Below are 22,624 nucleotides of genomic sequence, written 5' to 3' on the forward strand. Positions count from 1 at the left end.
ATAACTGCTAAGTACTACTGAATGACAAAAAACACATTAGAATTGAAATTTTCTGCACACCAACTTTACATAGAAAGAAACATTCTTTACACCATTTTAAATTTATACAACTTTTAAATCCCCCCACTGTCCACAGACTGTACAAATATTGCTAGATTTTGAAAAAAATAGGTAATAACAAGTCTTGCAAATATCAATTTAAAAACATGAAATTTTCAATAATTTCTACAAATATAAGACACTAAATACATTTAAATAACTTAACTTTTAAAGTTTGCAAGTTTTTAAATTCTATAACACTTGAAGTTTTACCCGGCACAATGAAACCATTCTTCCCAGGGGTTTCATGTTTACAATATTAATGTCATCTTAAATAAAATAGGGCAAACTTTAAAATTATGACAAAATTCAAGATGAAACGGTATACTTTAAACAGTAAAATATAAATAAATTTGCACCAACCTGTAAATGCACACGTAAGAATCTCACATAATGTTAAACTTATAAGTGCAAAATATCTCATTGTATATAAGATAACACTCAACATCCAATAAAAGAATTAATTATTATGACACAAGTGGACAACTCTTTCATCCTATACTACAATATAAACTATTATCCTTTTCACCCAGTTTTATCAAACAAGAATTGAACAGTGTACTTATAACCAGTTGGTAGTTCTCTAATTTATACCACTGTGTTTACTTTTTCTACCTGTGTACCACACATGCGCATTTCCCCCTTTTATGTTAATATTATTTATCTCATACTTGTGTGGCTTTTGTGGTCAACTGGTTCATAAAATTTCCCTTAAAATACCATAAACTCATAGACAAGCATAATGTGCATGAAATTAATTCTGGGATGGCCACATAATATATGTCTTAATACAACAGACCTTCCTTGTTCAAAGGTCAGGTACTGAAAAAAAAGAAGTTGAAAAGATCTTAAGGTTATGAACTTTCAATTATATATTGAATTCAGATGTTGTACAGTCATTTTTATATAAAAAAAATTAATTGATGTTTTTTGTTTTTTTGTCACTGAAAAAAGTTGAGTTCTGCATTTTAAATTCAGCTAACTTTGCTACAGGTTATGTTAGAAACATAAATGTAGTTTCTAATATTTGTTGTATCTGACGCTGTTTATTTGACGTCTGTTTGGCGTCTTCAGCCACGTGATAATTTGCGGCGTTCGTTGACGTCAACGTCATACTTGTTTATACTTCCGCCCAGACTTTGAAACGTTAACTGAACTGAACGTTAACTGTGGACATTAATTATTCTGATGAGACTTGATGAGTAAGAGACCAAATTCGGTAACTAAATACTGTTAATTTATTCAAAGCGTAATTATTGAACTCGAAGTTATGATATTGAATTTGTTAAATAACATAAAATGAATATATAGACTTTAAATTTTATTTTCTGAATGATTGGATAGTGCAAGCTTTGTTGATGTGAAGTATGTTCAAAAGTACATCTGTTGTTTATATGAGTATATGTATAATTGGTGAGCGTTGTATGAATGTTGTTTGTATGTTTTTATTTGCAGAGAATCGCTATATCTAGAGAAATAAAAGAGTAAAGGCGCATCTCTCGTTTAGTCACTGAGTTGATCCAAGTCCCAGAACAATTCTCGAATCGTCGAATAATCGAATGCTCGAATCCAGCGGTTGATGTAGATCCACTGAAGAAACAGTGACGATACCATTGGATACAAGATGACAGACTCTGAAAACAAAACCTTTCAAGGACTTAAGCGGTCAAGGTCAGCACAATGTGCGCAACTGACGAAACTGTATAAGGAGTTGGAGCAATACATGATTTCTCATGATAATGATGATCTTGTTGAAAACTTGTATGTGAAACTGTGCGACAAATTCAACGCTTTCAAGAACATACATTTAGAGTGCCTAGACTTATGTGACGAACCTGCCGATTGTGAAAATCTAGAACAATCCTATGAGTGTTATCATAATAATTTCACAGAGTTTCAGAAAAGATATGAACAATGGAAGTCATCGAACCAGTATAATGAAAATGACGAAATTTGTTAGCAATGCGTCATCAACGTGTAAAACGAAACTTGCGAGTTCCAAAGCTAAACGTTTGATTGCTGAGCAAAAGTTAAATTCTCTTAGAAAAAAAACACGAGCTTGAACTGGCGCGCAGAGAAATAGAAATTAAACAGCAAGAACTTGAATATCGGGTGAATTAGAGCAAGCGCGTATTGAAGAATCGGTCTGGCACGAGGCACTGGAGGAAGAAACTGGTGAGCACGTGCAAGATTCGTCATATGTGAAGCAGACGACAGTAAATGATTTCACTTCCGGTCATGAACAGTCGGATAAGAACATAAGAAGTGCACACGACGACTGTGTAAATTATAAATACACCTAACAACACTCATTTGGAACGGAGCAACGTAAGAATGGATCAAATGAATCAGAACGCGCATCCATCTGAGAATGTAGTCACGAGCGTTTTGAGAAATACAGACACTAAACGTATTGAGAAATACAGACACTAGCATAGAATCAGCTTTTCAGTTGCTGGCAAATACGTTACAAGAAGGATTCAACTTACCAAAGCCGGAGCTCCTGAGATTCAGCGTTTCAACATTGGAATACTGCAAATTTGTGAATAACTTTGAAACAAACATTGACTGTAAAGTTCGTGACGACAGGTTACGACTTAGTTACTTGATACAATACTGCGATGGAGAGGCAAAGAGTGCAATAGAAGACTGTGTATTACTGAGTCCAAGTGAAGGTTATAAACGAGCAAGAGACATTTTGTACTCACGGTACGGTAGGCCACATAACATTGCTAGAACGTATGTAGATAAAATTGTTAATGGTCATTCCTTAAAGGCGTCTGACACTAATGGTCTTTCAGATTTAGCACTTGAGATGAGAAAATGTGAAATTACTTTGTCTCAGTTAGGATTTAGTCAGACATAGATAACACAGACAACTTACGTCGCATTGTTAGACGTTTGCCTATGCACGTCCGCGGTAAATGGGTAGATATTGCACACTCAATAACTGAGTCTGGTAGGAACCGGGCTTTTCAGATCTAGTGAAATCTGTAGAAGAAAAGGCTCGAATCGCCACTTCCCTATATGGCCTTGACCTTGCAAATGAGAAGAGTCATGGTAAGATTGTTGAAGATCGAACCTTTAAGTCAAAGCCAAGTCCTGCACCTCGTAGAAATAATGCTGTCAGTTTTGCTACGAATAGTGCAGTAAACAATCCAATGTATAAGCCGTCACGTAAGTGCTATTGTTGTTCAGGTAGTTGTAAAGATTTAGCTTCATGTACAAAATTTACAGCCATGAATTTAAATGACAGGGAACAGTTTGTAAAAAAGAACAGACTTTGTTTCAATTGTTTAAAGGGCAAACATTTTTCTAACGTTTGTAGAAAACCTACTGGGTGCAATGTAACAGAATGCAAATCTAGACACCACTTCTTTTACATAAGTTGGGTTGATAGTAAATCTGATCACACAGATCAACAATTTGTCGTAAATTGCGCAACTAAAAGCGGATCTTATGTGAAGAACTGTTTAGGTATAAATACCTGTACTTATTAGAGGTAAAAGTGGGACGTACTGCAAGACTTATGCTCTGCTTGATGAGGGAGCTGACCAAACATTATGTGATGAACGCTTGTTGAAAACGCTGAACCTACCCTCCAAACCTGTGACGTTCAAGATGTCTACAGCAAGCTCTTCCGGTATTATTGTTGAAGGACAGGAAGTTGAGCTGCACGTGCAACCGGCGTCAGGTGGTAACGACGTTACGTTGAGAAAAGTTTGGTCAGTAAAATCTCTTCCAGTATCAACTAGATCTGCTGTGAGAAACGCTGACATCCGAGATCTACCATATTTATCTAAGATAGAAATCCCTGAAATCGACTCTAGCTCTGTGATGCTTCTTATTGGAACAGATGCACCACAGGCACAATATACCCTTAGAAGTGCGTTCAGGCCACCATGATCAACCCTACGCCATTAAAACTCAACTAGGCTGGGCAGTGCGTGGACCTGTTACAGACACTACAACACAGAAATCACTAATGTAAATTTTCAGCAGTCAGCTGATGTATTGTTACAACAACAACTTGAGAAAATGTGGACTACGGACTTTGATGACAAAGTGAAAGTAGAAAGAAATTCAATGTCTCTAGAAGACAAGAAAGCTTTAAACACTATGAACTCTTCGTTGAGATATGAAAATGGACATTACAAACTGAAATTACCATGGCGTGACGAGAAAGCAGTAATGCTAACAACTTGACTCTTGCGCATGCGCGACTCGAACATTTGAAGAGGAAGTTAGCACGAGATCAAGAGCTGCATAAAATGTACAACAGCATCAGTAACTGACTATATCCAAAAGGACTGCACAGGAAGAAACACACATTGAATCTGATAGTAACCGCGTGTGGTACTTACCCCCATCATCCTGTGACGAATCCTAATAAGCCCGGAAAAGTGAGAGTTGTATTTGACTGTGCCGCCAAATACAAAGGAATTTCCCTAAATAGTCAACTTCTACAAGGACCCGACTTTATGAACAGCTTGGTTGGCGTTTAATCAATTTCGTCAAAGAGCCCGTTGCTAATAGCAGCCGACATCGAGGCTATGTTTCATCAGGTCCGTGTCGAAGATTTAGATGTGATGCCCTACGGTTTTCTATGGTGGCCTGAAGGGGACATGACTCAACAACCTAGATGCTATAGATGCTGGTTCACCTATTTGGCGCGACCTCATCCCCAAGTTGCACAGCATATGCATTAATACGAACAGCGACGGATAACGCACATATGTATAAACCAAGGTAATCACACACCGTTAAAAGGAACTTTTACGTTGACGACTGCTTAAAATCAGTTTCTTCTGATGAGAAAGCAATCGAGTTAGCCGCAGACATACAGTCATTGTTAAGGAGAGGAGGATATTCGTCTGACGAAATGGCTCAGCAATAAGAGAGATGTCGTTGAATCTATCCCAGATCAGAACGAGCGCCATCTATAATGAATCTTAGCAAGAGCGACAGTTTGCCAGTAGATCGTGCCCTCGGTGTTCAGTGGAATGTAGAGAAAGATGAACTCAAATTTAAAGTGAAAGTAAGTGAAAAGCCAATAACAAGACGCGGCATCCTTTCCATCGTCAGTTCCATATTTGATCCCCTTGGACTGGTAGCACCAGTAACTCTACGTGCAAAGGCTATAGTACAAAACCTATGTAGACAGAAGCTTTCATGGGACGATCCATCCCTGAAAAAGATACGTACGAGTGGAAACAATGGTTAGATACTCTTCCATATTTAGAAGCTGTCTCTGTGAGAAAGATGTTTTAAACCACAGGACTTTGGAACATTAAAGAATGCCCAGCTACATGTATTCTGCGACGGTTCTCAACTTGGTTACGGCGCATGCGTGTACTTGAGATTAAAAGATGAAAAGAACCTGATTTCATGCTCTCTGGTGCTGGAAAATCACGACTAGCACCAATAAAACAGACATCTATTCCAAGACTTGAACTTTCAGGAGCAGTTGTCGCTTCCCCGCTTTAACGCTAGTAGCAGACGAACTAGAATAAACATTGACAGTGTGACATTCTGGACAGATCTATGATTGTCCTTGGATATATTAAAAACGAAACCCGAGATTCAAAACCTTTGTTGGAAATAGGGTAAGTGAAATTCATGATGTGACGTCACGAGACCAATGGAGACACGTAGATACGGCTTCCAATCCAGCAGACGTCGCTTCTAGAGTGAATGCAAGCCAGTGATTTTAAAGACAATGAAATTTTGGATGCATGGACCTGAATTCCTTCAAAAAGATGAAAGCCATTGGCCAAGCCACCTAACTAAACCTGAATTAGACGACGACGACACTGAGCTGAAAAAAGAGGTTGTCGTCAACACAACTAGTGCAGTTGAAACCATTCAAGTATAATAGATAGATACTCCAGTTGGACGAGGCTGAGAAGGGGCCGTTGCTTGGTTACTAAGATATAAGGCATACTGCAGACGTAAACACTTAAACCACACCTTGGGACTGAGTGAAGGTGACTTGAGCACCAATGAACTCAACATGGCGGAACATACCATATTAGCGTTGGTTCAACGTACGTCGTTTACCGATGAGAGAATATGTCTACAAAATGGGAATTCTGTAAGAAAAGACAGTTGTTTAGCATCTTTGAACCCGATTATACACCATGACCTGATCAGAGTACAAGGACGCTTACAATGCGAATATCCAAGCAAATATATCCAGTCGTACTACCTAGCAAACACCATGTAACAAAACTAATAATAAAACATATCCACGAACATAATGGTCACGTTGGAAAAGACATGTACTTTCTATGTCACGTGAGAAATATTGGATTCTACACGGACCTAGCGCAGTGAAGAGTATTTGAGAGGTTGCATCCCATGCAGACGACAACATAAACCGTTAATGACCCAACAGATGGCGCCCTTGCTAGACGAGCAGAACGACACACGATATGCCACCATTTTCCCATATTGGAAATCGATTATTTCGGACCATTTATTGTGAAGACAGCTCGTGCACGAGAAAAGCGTTATGGTTGTATTTTCACGTGCCTAACGTCGCGTGCGGTACATTTTGAAATTGCTACACAGTCTATCTACTGATTCTTCATATCTGCCTTTCAACGCTTTCAAAGTCGACGTGGACGCCCACGGAAAGTCTTCAGTGATAATGGAACCAATCTTGTTGGAGGTGAAACTGAACTACGAAAATCATTGCAGCTATGGAACCAGTCCAAACTCAGTGGATTTTTTGCTCAGAACGACATGAATGGCATTTCAACCCTCCGAACGCAAGCCATATGGGAGGAGCATGGGAACGTTTAATTCGTTCTACTAGAGTTAAATTGAAATCTCTCGTCCGAGAACAACTACTTAACGACGAGCAGCTGCTTACATTTATGGGCTGAAACTGAGAAAATACTAAATGACAGACCTTTGACACCCGTTAGCAGTGATCCCAGAGACCCACCAGCATTAACGCCGAGTATGCTACTGCTAATGAAATCAAACCAGGCTTACCTGTTGGTATCTTTAAGAAGCAAGATATATACGCAAAACGGTGGTGGAGACAAGTGCAGTATCTCGCAGATGTATTTTGGAAACGATGGTTGAGAGAATACTTACCACTACTTCAGAAACGTCAGAAATGGCAACGTAAAACTGTAAACCTGAAGAAAGATGATGTAGTTCTTGTTGCCGTTGACAACGTTCCCAGAGGACAGTGGCCACTAGCCCGAGTGGTTGACGTGAATCTTAGTAGAGATGGCCTAGTTAGAAGCTGTGTGATCAGAACTAAATCAGGTCAATTAATTAGCCAGTTACTAAACTGTGTCTTCTTGAGGCTTCAATGTAAATTTGATCCTAACATTTTTCGAAGCTAAATAATAATTAAACAAACAAGTAAGACCAAGTTTTGTTGTACAAATTGTTATAAATGCGCTACTTATGAATTGTCTTTATGAAGCGTAGATAATTGTTTTTTGGTTAGATTTTGTGCACCTGCATAGATTAACTAATTACGTGAAATATGTCATCAACTTAAGAATTATTGATTATTGATAAAGCATGGAAGAGTAATTTTTGAAAAGTTTATTTGTTATGAAATGTATGTAATTTCATAGTGGGGACTGTTAGAAACATAAATGTAGTTTCTAATATTTGTTGTATCTGACGCTATTTATTTGACGTCTGTTTGGCGTCTTCAGCCACGTGATAATTTGCGGCGTTCGTTGACGTCAACGTCATACTTGTTTATACTTCCGCCCAGACTTTGAAAACGTTAACTGAACTGAACGTTAACTGTGGACATTAATTATTCTGATGAGACTTGATGAGTAAGAGACCAAATTCGGTAACTAAATACTGTTAATTTATTCAAACGTAATTATTGAACTCGAAGTTATGATATTGAATTTGTTAAATAACATAAAATGAATATATAGACTTTAAATTTTATTTTCTGAATGATTGGATAGTGCAAGCTTTGTTGATGTGAAGTATGTTCAAAAGTACATCTGTTGTTTATATGAGTATATGTATAATTGGTGAGCGTTGTATGAATGTTGTTTGTATGTTTTTATTTGCAGAGAATCGCTATATCTAGAGAAATAAAAGAGTAAAGGCGCATCTCTCGTTTAGTCACTGAGTTGATCCAAGTCCCAGAACAGGTTATATGAAGATGCACTGGATTTGTTTATTATTTTAGCTCAAAAATACTACAATTGTGTGTAAAAATGTTTCTACATGCACAATGAAATACACCATAAATTCTCTAGTCAACACCTCCCATTAATTAACACCCAACAGGTATATCTGTGTACATGAGTGAATACCAGCAGTTCTATATAATTGTTAAAATTCCTTCATTATAAGAAGCAAAAACAAAAACAAAACAAAAAGTTCCTTTTTCTTAGGGCCTTCATAAATGCCCCCTTAGTCTCTTGGGGTTGTTTATAAGGGAATATACAGTAATAATAATATCGCTATTAAGAGTCAACAAATCAGAACACTTACCATGCTGGACACAATTGGTTCTGCCTTTGCGACCTGTGTAGATCAATATCAGCCTGCACATCTGTGCAGTCTGATCATGATCTGCACTGTTCGCTATTCAGTCAGTATCTTTTTGGTAAGCACGCCTTTTAACAGTTAATGGTACTGTCCAAATTGAAAGATATAGAAATTTAGCAGGGTAAGGGTTTAGGACTTTAAAACTGTGAAATCATTATTGGAAGAAGTGGGGGCCAATTTTTGTGAATTTTGTGGTTTAGGCTGAAATTCTATCCACAACACATCAGAAGTCTATCTTTAATAATACCTCTCTTGTATAACATTCAAGAATATATCTTTTAAGAACGACTTCTAGTGCATTATGGATTGAATTTCAGACTCCATGTAACCACAAAATTAAGACCAAACAAAAATATGTAAAATTCTCTTGGTTAGAAACAAACAAACCTATTACAATGAAATTTTATGCAAAAGTAAATAATGTTTGCACAGTTTCAAAATCCTTCATAGTTTTACAGAAATGCTATTCATCCCCTTTTTTGACATAAACTGTAAAAACAAAACAAAAAATATTTTAATCTTATTACGATTTCATTTCTTTTCAATCAATTCAGTGAAAAGAAACTATTTCATGAGAAAAAAAAATCCTGTATCTGGACGCTTTAATTATCTTAATAAATAACTAGATCCTTTGATAGGCCATAATTTATATATAGTGACAGGAAATGTAGAAAATTATCTTATTCTTGATGAGTTAAGACAGAATAACATCATTTTAATATCAACCCTATCCAATTATTTTCTCAACCTCAACTTTAATTAACTTCATCTCAGTGTAGTGTCCAGATAACTAAAATAAACTGTAAAACTTAAGAACAAGTTATGGAAGCTTAAGGCAAATTCAGTCTTACCAATTCGAGGGTTCAACGCAATAAGGGCGTATCTACATATAATAACTATATGTAGATACGCCCTTATTGCACTGAACACTCGAATTGCTAGACAGATTTGATTCTGCCTTTGCGACCAGTGTAGATCATGATCAGCCTGCACATTCATGCAGTCTGATCATGATCTGCACTGTTCGCTATTCAGCCAGTACATTTTTTTTAGTAAGCACCACTTTTAATAGTTAATGGTACTGTCCAAATTGAAAGACGGACAAGTTCATTATATAAATATAGCAGGGTAAGGGTTAATAAACAACTAAATCCTTCAATAGACCACACTTTAGTGACAGGAAATGTAGAAAATTATCTTACTGTTGATTAATTTAGACAGAATAACACCATTTTAATATTAACAGTATCAAGTTTGTGTCTGAACCTCAACATCAACTATCGCTTTAAGTTCATCTCAGTGTAGTGTCCAGGTAATTAAGTAAATTGTAAAAACTAGAACCAGGATGCATATCTAATATCATATGAAAGCTTACAAATTCAGTCCTATCCACTGATATGCTGATTAATCATGGTGTCCAGGAATCATGAGTAAACAAGCAAATTCAGTGAATTTATATCCCCATTGTTTTATGAATCAGGGAACTATAATACTTTGAAAGATATAACAATTAAAGGGAAATAATTCTGCAGTTACTGAAAAGATCCTGACAAAACATTGTGTAAGCACCACAGCCCTATATTAATCTATATTATTTGTGTTAAATTTCATGAAGATCCATAAATTAATTACTATAATTATGTGGGAATTTATGGATTGTAAAGCAATGAAAGATCAATAACTCTGAAGTAACTGAAACGATCCTGACAAAAGTTGCATGTGCACAACGGCCCTTTAGCGATATACATTTGTGTAAAGTTTAATGAAGATCCATTATGTAACTTATATACAGTCAAAATCCCTATTTTTTACCAAATCGATGGGAAAAAACTCTGCTTTTAATGTGTCAAGAAGGATAATACTTAATGTGAACAAAGGTCAATTTCTAATTGACAATAATGTAAGGTTTGGTGATTCTAGCTATAATACTTTTTGAATATAGCACTTTCAGACGCATGTGTGCATGAACAGACAACACCATATCTGTAGCCCTGCCCATTTGGTCACAAAGTATTATGTACAGGGGGATTATGAGCCAATATGGCGTGATCATCCTTAAAAAAAATTATGGATGAAAAAATACTGACATCCTAATAATGCCCCTAAAATAAGATAAAACTTGTAAAACTGCCACTTGTACTGTGTTAACCTTTAGCCCGCTCTGCCTTTGCGACCAGTGCAGACCAGGATCAGCCTGCACATCCATGCAGGCTGATCATGGTCTGCACTGTTCGCTATTCAGTCAATAAATTTTTCAGTGAACACCCCTTCAAATAATTAATGGTATTGCCCAAACTGAATGATGGACCAGTCCATTTTAGAAATTTAGCAGGCTAAAGGTTAGAATTGAAGAAATAGTGGAATTATGTTATTGTCCAAAATAAAACTCCTTCATCACATTTTGGCCAGATTTCATCGATCAGATTTTCATCATGACTAATCAAGATCAGGCTTTTTTGTACTGAAAAATGTTTTTGTCTAATTCAAAACACTAGTCTTATCTCTGTGCAATAGTTCAGTTGTGAGAAAATATGGAATTATGGTTCCATTTCAATTTTGTTATGCCTATGGAGGGATCCAATGTTTACATAAAACAGACGGTCCTGTGAATCGGGACTGTCGAATATGATTGACCTAATTTACACAATAGACCACGTGGGGACTGTCAAATATGATTGACCTAATTTACACAATAGACCATGTGCGTTTTGTTTGTGATACTGCTGCCCCTGTTAAAAATGTTTTAGAACTAGTATCAAGTTCTTGAACATTCAAGAACTTCTGAAGAACTTATGGAACTGTTCTTGAACCAGCCAAAACATTTCTCAGACTGGTTCTAGAACAATGATGGTTCTTGAACAATTGTTCAAAAACTGCAGTAGTTCAAGAACTTTAATTCTAGAACTTTACAAGTTCCTGAACAGTTACTGTTGGTCTAGAACCAAAATTGTTAATGAACACAGGTTCATTAAAAGTACTAAAATTCAATTTTTTTTTCTAGTTCAGTACCATTTCTTGAACTCAATTGTGAGTTTCTTAACTATTCATTCATTATACATACAACTTAGGTTTATTACCTTTTACAATGATAAATAAGTTCAAGAACTGTTCATGAACATTAAATTCATAAAGTCACATGACCAGTTTCCATTATTTTGTTGCATGCTGGGAAATTTTTTGCACATGTGAATCAGCAATTTTTGAGAAGTTTGTGCAGCAAATGAGAAGGAAATATTTATCATACTACAGTAAGGAATGGTTTAAAAGGAACATGAGTATATTGAATATCAAATAAGTAATCATGGTGTTGTCATTAATTGTTCATTTTAAAAGATATAAAATCCATTTAAAATGTCACAAGTTTTCATGACCCTGAAGCAAATTTAAAGCTAGTATCTGATCTTAATTTCAATCTTGAGATTGAAGTAAATTATACATTGTTTAACATAATGTTTTGTATTTTATGCAGCAAGTTTTTACTTCTTACTATGCTCCAATCTCACTCTAGTTTACCTTTTTACTCATGTTATTTGTTGAGGGTGAAAAATGTCAGTAATTGTAACAGTGACTGAGACTAAAAGAAACAGTCTCTAGCCTCTAATTGAACAACACCCTACCTACGGCTGTAAGATTGCATAGGATCCCTATAGAAAAAAGTCAGTGGAATACCAGCAGTTTCCGGTGGTTTCCAGTGGAATTCCACTGGAAGCATGAGTTTATAGTTATTCCACTGGAATTCCAGTGGTATCATCACTGGCATTCCACTGACAGTGGAGTTCTAGCGGAGTCCACTGGAATTCCAGTGGAGTCCACTGGCATTGAGTTTCACTGGAACCAATACCACTGGATTTCAACTGACCAGTGGCATTCCTATGAAATTTCTCTGTAATGTAAAATAATAATACTTAGATTATTTTTTCAAATGTTATCTTGAAACTTGTTCACATTATACCTAGTTTTATCTCTGGGTTAGTAAAATCTCAGATATATAGCCTGTCGCCAGATTATATTTATTGAATCATCTGATACAATAAATGTTATAATATAAACATCATTATTTAGAACTAAAGCCTTCAATAGTAATAATGTACACTCATATGCCAAATTAATGTCCTCAAAAAGACCACCAAGTTATCAATTTATAGGGGACTGCAAATTTCTTCCAATTAAAATCCAATTAAGGGTAGGATCATTTTTCAGGGTAACAATTTATAGTAGCACTGAAGATCTTAAAAGGGAAATAACTGGTTTTTACATATTTCGTCTGCAAAAGTGACATGAGTAGAAGATTTGTGAAAAATACCATATTATCATTTCATGAACATGGTTGTAGTGGAAGAAAAATTGCAGAATGATTTAAAATAGATAGTTGCACAGTAAATAAGTGTTTAAAGCATTTCAAACATGCTGAAAATTTAGAAAACATGAATGTAAACAAGCGGGTGGGGAAATGTAGAAGTAAAAAAGAAGACAAATGTGAGATAAGGTGCTATTAAAGGTGGTGAAAACCAATACAAGGAAGACTTTGATATTTGTTATGTAGCATCATCTAGTGGACAACTACCAAGATTATTCAAATTATTCCCTGAGGGTCAAACATGACCCGCCCTAGGAGTCACATGGATTATGCAGACTTTTGTATATAGTGAAAAATTTTAAAATCTTCTTGTCAAAAACCACAGGGCCTAGGGCTTTCATGTCTGGTATGCAACACTATCTAGTGGTTCTTTACCAAGATTGTTCAAATTATGCCCCTGGAGTGAAAAGAGGCTCCACCCTGGGGGTTCCATTAGTTTTACATTATAGATTTATATAGGCAAAAAACTTGAAAAAAACTTCTTGTCTCAAGCCTTTGATATTTGGTATGTAGCATTGCCTGGTGGTCATCATCCAAGATTGTTCAAATTATGTCCCTGGGGTGAAATGAGGCCCAACCCCAGGGTCCCAAGTTTTGCATAGACTTGTAAAGGAAAAAAGACTTTAAAAATCTTCTTGCCTGAAACCACAAGACTTAGATCTTTGATATTTGGTACGCAATACTGCCTTATGGTCCTCTACCAAGATTGTTCAAATTATTACCCAATGGGGGGGGGGGGGGGGGGGGGGGGGGAAAGAGGCCAGAGGCCCCACCACGGGGGTCCCAAGTTTTATGCAGACTTATATATAGGATTTCTTTTTAAAAATCTTCATGTCTGAAAGTTCAAGGCCTTGGCCTTTGATACTTGGCATTTAGCATTGCCTAGTGATTCTCTTACAAGATTGGTCAAATTATGCACCTGGGATGAAAAGAGGCCCCAGCCTGGGGGTCATTTGTTTTATTAGTTTTAAAGGAAAAAAACTTCAGAAATTTTCTGATCTTATTTCCTAGACAGTTTAATTATAATTACCTGAAGAACCCAGTTGCCCCTCTGAGTATGGGCACTTACTGGTAGAAACAATGTGATGTTCTACAAACTACACAAGACAATTTCACCGCTGGATTTCAATGGTATTTTACTGGAAACCAGTGGCTTTTCCACTCGATACCAGTGGTAAAACCAGTGGCTTTCCAATGGTTTCCAGTGAAATACCGGACAATTTTACTGCTGGATTCCAGTGGTATTCCACTGGAATCCAGTGGCATTTCCACTGAATACCAGTGGTAAAACCAGTGGCTTTCCAATGGTTTCCAATGAAATACCGGACAATTTTACCGCTGGATTCCAGTGGTATTCCACTGGAATCCAGTGGCATTTCCACTGAATACCAGTGGCAAAACCAGTGGCTTTCCACTGGTTTCCAATGAAATACCGGACAATTTTACCGCTGGATTCCAGTGGTATTCCACTGGAATCCAGTGGCTTTTCCACTGGATACCAATGGTAAAACCGGTGGAAAACCACTGGTTTTCCACTGGATTCCATTGAAATACCGGACAATTTTACCGCTGGACTCCAGTGGAATTCAGCTGAAAGACCAGTGGCATTCCACTGGAAATCCAGAGAAAATTTTCTATAGGGATGTGCCAATGACTTCTTAGATGATCAGTCTGCTTAATAACTGCAGTGTAGTTTCAAAAGAAATGTTGTTTGTGGTCCCTGCCGAGATCAGTTCATGAAAGTTTCGACAGTGTTCTTGAATTTGTTCTTGAATAGTCTGGTAGTTGGAGAACTGTTCTAGAACTAGTTCCAGAATGGTTCTGGAACTGGTGCAAGAACTGTTCATTAATGTGAAATGGCAGTTCAGGAACAATTCTTGAAATGGTGCAAGAACTGTTCATGAATGTGAAACGACAGTTCCAGAACTGTCGTTCTAGAACCAGTTCAAAAACAGTTCTGGAACTGCCAGTGCTAGAACTGGCCATTTCAGGTTCAGGAACAATTCTTGAACTGATTCTTGAACTGTTCAAGAACTACTCCTGATTTTTTCACAGGGGTTGTGAGCACTTGACCTTGGTATGAATAGAAGGGATGAGTTAGATGAAATTTATCGACAAAAACTGGAACTGTCCATTGTAAGTCACCACTAGTCTTGTGTTAAGACCTTATGTTTTGTTCAGACATTATTCAACTTTTTGTACAATTATGTCCCTTTTCTGCCAAGAAAGATCAGTCAGAATATTTTAGAGAAATGATCAACAAAAAATAAAAATAAAAAGAAGATTATATATATCTAGTTGGTAGCCAGACTAAATCACAACAGATACAGTCCCTCTAAACCATTTGTATATAATATTTAGAGATGGTACCTACCCAAGTAAATCTAAGGGGAACAACTCTGAATTGACCAATAAACTGAAGCCAACATAAAACATTGTTCAAAAGTGAAAGAAAAATCAGATAGATCCTTTTTTCAACAACTGATCAGGCAGACAAAATATGACCTACATTTGTTTAAATCCCATTGTATTCAATATACAACATGCACATTTTTTTCATGGCTTACACGGACAGTTATTTTATAAGTTGTAGTGAGGCCTTGATAGAAAGTTTCGTAGTGCATGAAGATAATGTAAAATAATGCATTAATTCCTTTATAGAAAAATTAGGAAAGTAAGAAACGTTGGTCAAAGTTATTTATTGTTCTCAATAGTGATACATTGGTTTACACAAAATAAATATATTAAAAATGTAAAATGAGAAATAGCAAAAAAGTTAAATTGGTATCACTTTTGTGTAACAAAGTAGCTAGATTGCGTATATTTATCACTTCAGTGAATCATTTTGAAAGTGATTTTTATGCTATAGTCATTTTGAAGAGTTTCTCTTACTGTTCAGGAGTACTTTGCTTCAAATAATGTAACACAAAAAATCATTGTCATCGAATATAATTACAATGTTTTAAGGTGGTCGTTGTAATTATAACATTTGAAGGTAGCTGATAGGTAATGACTCTATGTAATGTATTTTAAGCAATTCAACATTCTCTGGATGGAACTATCAGATCATTGCTTTCCTTGAAAAACGAATAAATGCTGTAAAAGCATACTGAGTTTACTTTATTTGATGTTTTCCGATACAGGTCAACTACCTTAAACAAGCTATATGGTGTTTTATTCATTGTTTTTAACAAAGTAAGCGGGTAACTTCAGATATCAACATTAATTTACAACTTAAACTGTTTACACAACTTGAAAAAAGTTTTTGTTGGGGCCTCTCATTTACAATTATATCAACAATTATCACCTGAATTGAGTGCATTCATGAGTGGAAAATATTGATGGTAAAATGGTGAAGGGGTTTGTTTACATTATGAAATCTTTGATAACTTCTTTCAGGTAAATTTTTGGTATGGTTTTGATAAGCTTATAATAAAGAGTATGTCATTCTCTTTCGCTCATAATTTTTTCAAGCGTTTTAGACTCTTGGCTAGTCTTGGAATTTGACTTTAATAAAAGACAAAAGGAAGTCCAGTATAGGATGTTTCAAAGTGTTGAAAGTAGGCTAAACTTACACTATATTCTATTGAATTTATATAGCTGTGGAAACTTTTGATATAGACTATAATTGGGGAAATCCTAAGATCATTGAAAAACGGTCAATACAAGAGTTGTCCATTTTGCTTCAGATATTTTGAAAAGTCATTTTTTTTAACAATCAAATATTTCTATTTTTACACGGAGAAGAGGAAAATCATAAATATATTTAGAAAATTGGTGCACTTAGCTATCATTTCACTCTGAAAAAAAATCTGTAAAGATGAATATGATTTTTTTAGGTACCATCTCTATAATATTGTATACAATAGTAAATAATAAGAAAAGAATCACATGGCACCATAACAGAAATTTAATATATTGTACAACCAAGAGTAAAGTTTCAGATATCACATAATTAATACAGCTGACACACAAACAATTATCACATTCTTACATAAATTAATGTGTTGCACTTAACTTTTTAATATAATCCCTATATTAGCACTTTATCTCTTTGTTGGAATAAAAGACATATATTATGACTGAAAGTTAGATGGGATTTCATTCTGTCACAGAATATACATTAAAATGCAAAGTGTTTTTGCTACCCATGTTGTTGATTTTTACATCTTTTCAAATTTAGAATTTTTTTTTACCAATACAGAGAATATCTTTTACAAAATGTAGATCATTCACTGAACTCAACACATTATAGTTCCGCAGGCAGTCACTAAGAAGTTGATTGACAGATGACAAACAGTTCAAACAGAATAGGTTTAGTTGGTCTTTTTGTTGTTTTAAAAATTCACAAAGACAACTGGAGCAGGTTGAGGGTATTTGGGAAGGTCTCTTTATATTGGTTACCTACATCAAATGGTTCATGGGAAGTTGTTTAAAGGTATTTCTGTTTTTAGCTCTAGTGTCACCTATAAGGTGCCAAGTGCCCCCATTTGAACAAATTTAGGAGTGGACTTTACAACAATGATACAGACCAAGTATAATGCAGATCTATCCAGCAGAACATGAGAAAAAGTTGCTTAACAGTTTTTCTTTTTTTAGTTCAAGTGGCCCCTTAGCAGGGCCAAGCACTCAAATATAAATAAATTTATAGAGAACCTTATAATGATGTTACAGACCAAGTTTGGTGAAGATCCATCAAGTGGTTCATGAGGAGTCATTTAAAGGTTTTCTATTTTTAGCTCTGGTGACCCCTAAAAGGGACCAAGCTTAATCATCTGAGCAAATTTGATAGAGGAGCATGCCAAAATGCTACTGACCAAGTTTAGTGCAATTCTGACCAGTAGTTTCAGAGGAGATGTCATTTTAAGAAAAGAGTGGATGGATTCATGGGACCCCAGGTGAAATGATGACCATGGTGGTCACCACGGTTTTTGATGGTTGACCATGTTTTAAAATGGTCAACCATCAAATACCATGGTGAAAATATGGTCAGGAGCACAGTCGACCATGGTGAAGGAAGATTGGCCCTGGTCAGCCATGGTCAGAAAAGACAATCAACTGTTTAATCATGGTCTACCATGGTCAACTTTTTCAACCATGGCTGACAATGGACTACCATGGTCATGTTAGTAATTTTCACACTTATCAAGATTTACAATGCACCAAAGATGTCTGACTGCATTTTGACTCCAAAAGTTTTCCTAGTTATAGAATAGTTTTCCTGCATTTATAGACAGATTCAAAGGTAAACTTTCATAGTCTGACTATAATTTGTTGTCATCTCAGCAATTTTATGACAAATAAACTGTTGCCCCTTCAGATTATTGAATTAAATTAAGACACTATTCCATTTTTACAAACATTTCAGCTACGATATTCTATCAATTCCTCTTTGCATTTATTGGTTCTGGCCTAAACTTTGTACTCTTATAATATTCATATCCTTGTCCATTAGTGTATTCAATATTCAAATTCCCTAATTATGCATCAAGGCTAATGACCTATGGAAGGTCAATGTCTTTATGAACCAATGAATGCTTAAAACTGTTGACACTTCTTAAAGGTGCAAAATAAAGACAAATTAATAGACATAAATCTTAAAAAAAGACTACACATTTTGAAATATAGTACTAAACATTACGATAGCCGTGCAATATTCCCTTGAAATCAACACATGTACAGAGAAACAAATGATTGTTTCTGTATTTTCTTAGACTGACATGGGGGGTCATTTTGTCCTACTTTCGTGTTTATCGCTTTTCCGTAATCGGTCGGAAATTCTTCGGGATCACGTGATTTTAAAATTGTTTATAACAAATATCCATTTAAGGCGCGCAACAAAATAACTGTATTTCCATGATGGTAATTATGATCGACTTGCACGAAAAATAATTTAAATTTAAAACTGACAGTGACATACTTAGTATATTAGGCCAAGACAATGTGTTTACTGTCTAAAATCTTATTAAATTAATGTAGCCATGTGTACATAAATAAGTGTATTTAGGTAAATTTCAATCATACTTTGTTTCTGCAGTGTAAGACAGTTACTCATTTATATTCTTAAAATTATACTGAAAAGAGATTAACTGAAAAAGTTTACAGACGAAGTTGTAAAAACACTTTTATTCGGGAAGGGCCTGAATTGTCCTTATGAAAACTTGTAGTATAGCTGTATATTACCTGTATTATAAGAATGATTATGAGTTACAAAATTGTTGAATTCCATGTGCTAAGTTTGTAAAAATCACGTTATGGTTTGGGCATATGATATATTTTGCATCTATTTATAAATTATAGCCTCGTTTCGGAGGATTCTTCCGAAAAAGTCCGAAGATGCTCTACGGGTTTGTAAGCAGTCGGAAAGCATACTTTCGGTTTGACATAGGCAACATTTTTTGTTTATTTGTTAGTTATTCTTGAACATATTCATGACTATTTGGTCAGAACCGATGCAGTGGGCCATATTTTCAGTAAATAGGAAGTCTCAGCTACAAACTCTGGTTTTCATATAATACAGGTTTTATTTATGGACCTTTAAATTACACAAATTTTGTTTATCTTTGTAGAAGTGATTAACTATCAAGGTGATTCATATTCACTTGTCATCTTACAAAAGTGACTGACTTACATCTAATAATATTTCAAGTTAAATATTTCTAAAAATAAGTACTGTATAAGTAAGAATAAACCCCTTTGCTGCTGAAGGGGTTGTTTATTATTCCAGGCTTTTTTTTAATGTCCTACAACCCAGGACAGGCGTAAAAATGTTGAAAAAGCATGATACAAAAAAAACAACAAAAAAAAAACTTCCAACAAAAACATTTCAAATATCAACAAGTACATCCTTCTTTATCTTTAATGTGGTTTCTACAATGCAGTTCTTTTATTCGAAAATGCTGACTTGAAAAACTCTTTCAGATAATTATAAATGCACACATGTTTCATTCACAGACAGAGGGTATCAAAACTTCTTTCTTTCCAAATAACCTTTGTAAAGTCAACAATCTTTCAATTTTTTTTCCCAGACATAATAAAAAAAACCTGTTACCACCTACAATGTCTTTAACTGTCTTTTAATGGGTGAAAAATGACTGACATTTACACCAGTGCAATCTAGATAAGTGATGTGCATACAAAATGTCAGATTTCTACACTCATTCATGTGGTTAGATTATTAAACACAGCACCCTTCTTTTTTAGGTCTTTATGCACAATTAAATAAATTGGTAACAAATATATTTTGTTTATCTCTAAATTTTGGTAACAGATATTACCCAGACATGAAAATGTTTACCAAAAATGCATGAACAGAAGTTATTATTATATAGATGCTTCCGCATGATAATTCTATTTTTGATATTCAATTTTTTTATAAATATTTCAAACTTGATAAATTTTCTCTCCCACTTTACTTTTCACCGGATAAAAAATGTTCTAATAAAAAGCCGACATGAAAAATTATTTTTCAGATAAGGCTGCCACTCTTATCATTTAGAGGACTGGCGTAAATGAATTTCTCTTTCAAGAAACCTTTCAAAATATCAACAAAAAAAATGAGATCACTTTTCTTCCAAACTTTTAATATAGGTGCACAATTAATCACAGTAAGGTCTGTTTTTAAAGAGAATCTCTCGCAAAGTTCTGGTGTAAAAATGAAATGGCATTTGGCATATATCTTGTTTGAAAAATTTCACCTTTACAATGTCTTAACACTGGAGACACTTTGAATGATGAATAAAATTAACCATCTGCGTCAGTTTTGAGAATACTAAGAACCACTTTTCTCTGTCAAGGTCAGCGAAACTAAAGCTTGGATTGAGGACATTTAATACAGTGTCCCATTAAGACCATCGCTGCACATTGTGAGTTCGAAACAACGGAAGCAGACTACACTATGATGTTGGAAACTTAAAAATAACGTAACTGCAATGGTGAAATCAGTCAAAACCATGATGATGAAAACCTGAAATTATGACACTGAAAAGCCGATATCTAAGGATGGGGAATTTTTTTTAATAATTTCGCACTTTGATCATCGTACTTTAAACTTTTCACCATCATTGTTTCGTTGTATCAACTTCTTAACACAATGGTTTTGCTTTTTGACTTTTCACAATCGTACTTTTGACTTTTCACCATCTTAGTATGTATGGCGTTCCTGTTACAAATTTTGACTTTTATAACATCACAGTATTGTGCTTTGAAGTTCATTGTTTCGAAGTCACAATATACAGCAATGACAAAGTCAAACCTGACTTGTATTTTATGATGTTACACATATGTACCAAAATTTATTTAAATCTGTCAAGCCTTTCTTGAGTTATTGTCTGGAAACCATGACTAGATGTCCATGGGCAACATGTTGAGCCCGCCAGCTGACAAAAGGATTGATTACGGCAAACATTTCTGCCAAGTTATTTTTTAGAACATCTCGGTCCGTGGCTAAGTTACAGCCCACATGAACTTTTGACCTTTGACCCCTAAGTGAGACCTTGACCTTTCAAGTACTTATGCCAGACAGACTGTCTCATTGAAGCAAACAATTGTGCCAAGTTATTTAAGAAACCCTCAATCCATGGCTGAGTTATAGCCCTGACAAGGAAAACTACACCAAGTTTTGACCTTCGACCTCTAAGTATGACCATGACCTTTGAGGTAGGGGTCTTGGAGTTGCACGCAACACTCTGTCTCATTGAGGCAAACTTTATGCCAAATAAAAAAAAGATTGCTTTATGCATGGCAAAGTTACAGCCCGGACAAGCTCTAAAATGACCTCTGACCCCCAAGTGTGACCTTGACCTTTGAGATAGGGACCTGAGGTTTGCGCACTACACTCTGTCTCACAGAGGTGAACATTTATGCCAAAGAAAAACAAGAGCTCCGCCAAGCAGGGCAATATACGCCCAAAGGGTTACATCAGAAGATGGGAGCAAAATTTAAAGAACTTGACTGTTGAAGCCCAAAGGAGAGGAACAACAAAGGGAAGAAATTCAGAAAAAAATTCCAAGTCCACAAAAAAAATTTCTAAGTCCACAAAAAAATCCTAACCAGGTAAAGGTATGTCAAAAAACACCTAAAAATTGGAGGTACCATCCATGTTGTACCACAGAAAAGTGGTCTCGGTTTTTCCATAAGACCAATAATAAAAAAAGTTTCAAAATAAGCTATTTATAGTAACATAAAAGGGAAGTAATTCAAAAAAAAATTATTGTAAGTGAACAAAAAAGGGATCTGCCAAATAAAAACAAGAGCACTGCAATGCAGAGCAATATACACAAAGCAGTCATATATGACCTTTGACCCCTAAGTGTGACCTTGACCTAAAAGCGAGTCATCCGAAACATGCGCTCTGCATGTTGTCTGGGTGTGGTGAATATTTGTGCCAAGTTTCTTTGAAATCCTTCAAGCAGTTTAAGAGTTACAGAGCAGACATGAAACAAACTGATATGACCTTTGACCCCTAAATGTGACCTTGACCTTGAAGCAAGACATCCAAAACATGTGCTCTGCACGTTGTCTCGGTGTGGTGAACATTTGTGTTAAGTTTTTCTTTGAAATCCTTCAAGGGGTTCAAGAGTTACAGAGCAGACACGAAATTGCTAACTGATGGAC

General features: G+C 35.5%; 1 protein-coding gene and 1 long non-coding RNA gene across 2 annotated transcripts in view; one reads left to right on the forward strand and one right to left on the reverse strand.

The window, feature by feature from the left end:
• Nucleotides 1-712, reverse strand: part of LOC123559793 (disintegrin and metalloproteinase domain-containing protein 10-like) — a 75,399-nt gene extending 74,687 nt beyond the window's left edge. The window contains exon 1 of the mRNA XM_053552253.1: nucleotides 463-712. Coding sequence (XP_053408228.1) covers nucleotides 463-547 — 85 coding nt within the window. The 5' untranslated portion in view covers nucleotides 548-712. The remainder of the gene's footprint in view (nucleotides 1-462) is intronic.
• A 441-nt stretch (nucleotides 713-1,153) lies between these two features.
• LOC123560887 (uncharacterized) lies at nucleotides 1,154-1,594 on the forward strand. The gene is made up of 2 exons (XR_008372610.1): nucleotides 1,154-1,318; nucleotides 1,555-1,594. It is a non-coding gene; the product is annotated as an uncharacterized LOC123560887 (long non-coding RNA).
• The last annotated feature ends 21,030 nt before the right edge of the window (nucleotides 1,595-22,624 follow it).

This window comes from Mercenaria mercenaria, chromosome 10 (assembly GCF_021730395.1).
Source record: "Mercenaria mercenaria strain notata chromosome 10, MADL_Memer_1, whole genome shotgun sequence".
Lineage (NCBI taxonomy): Eukaryota > Metazoa > Mollusca > Bivalvia > Venerida > Veneridae > Mercenaria > Mercenaria mercenaria.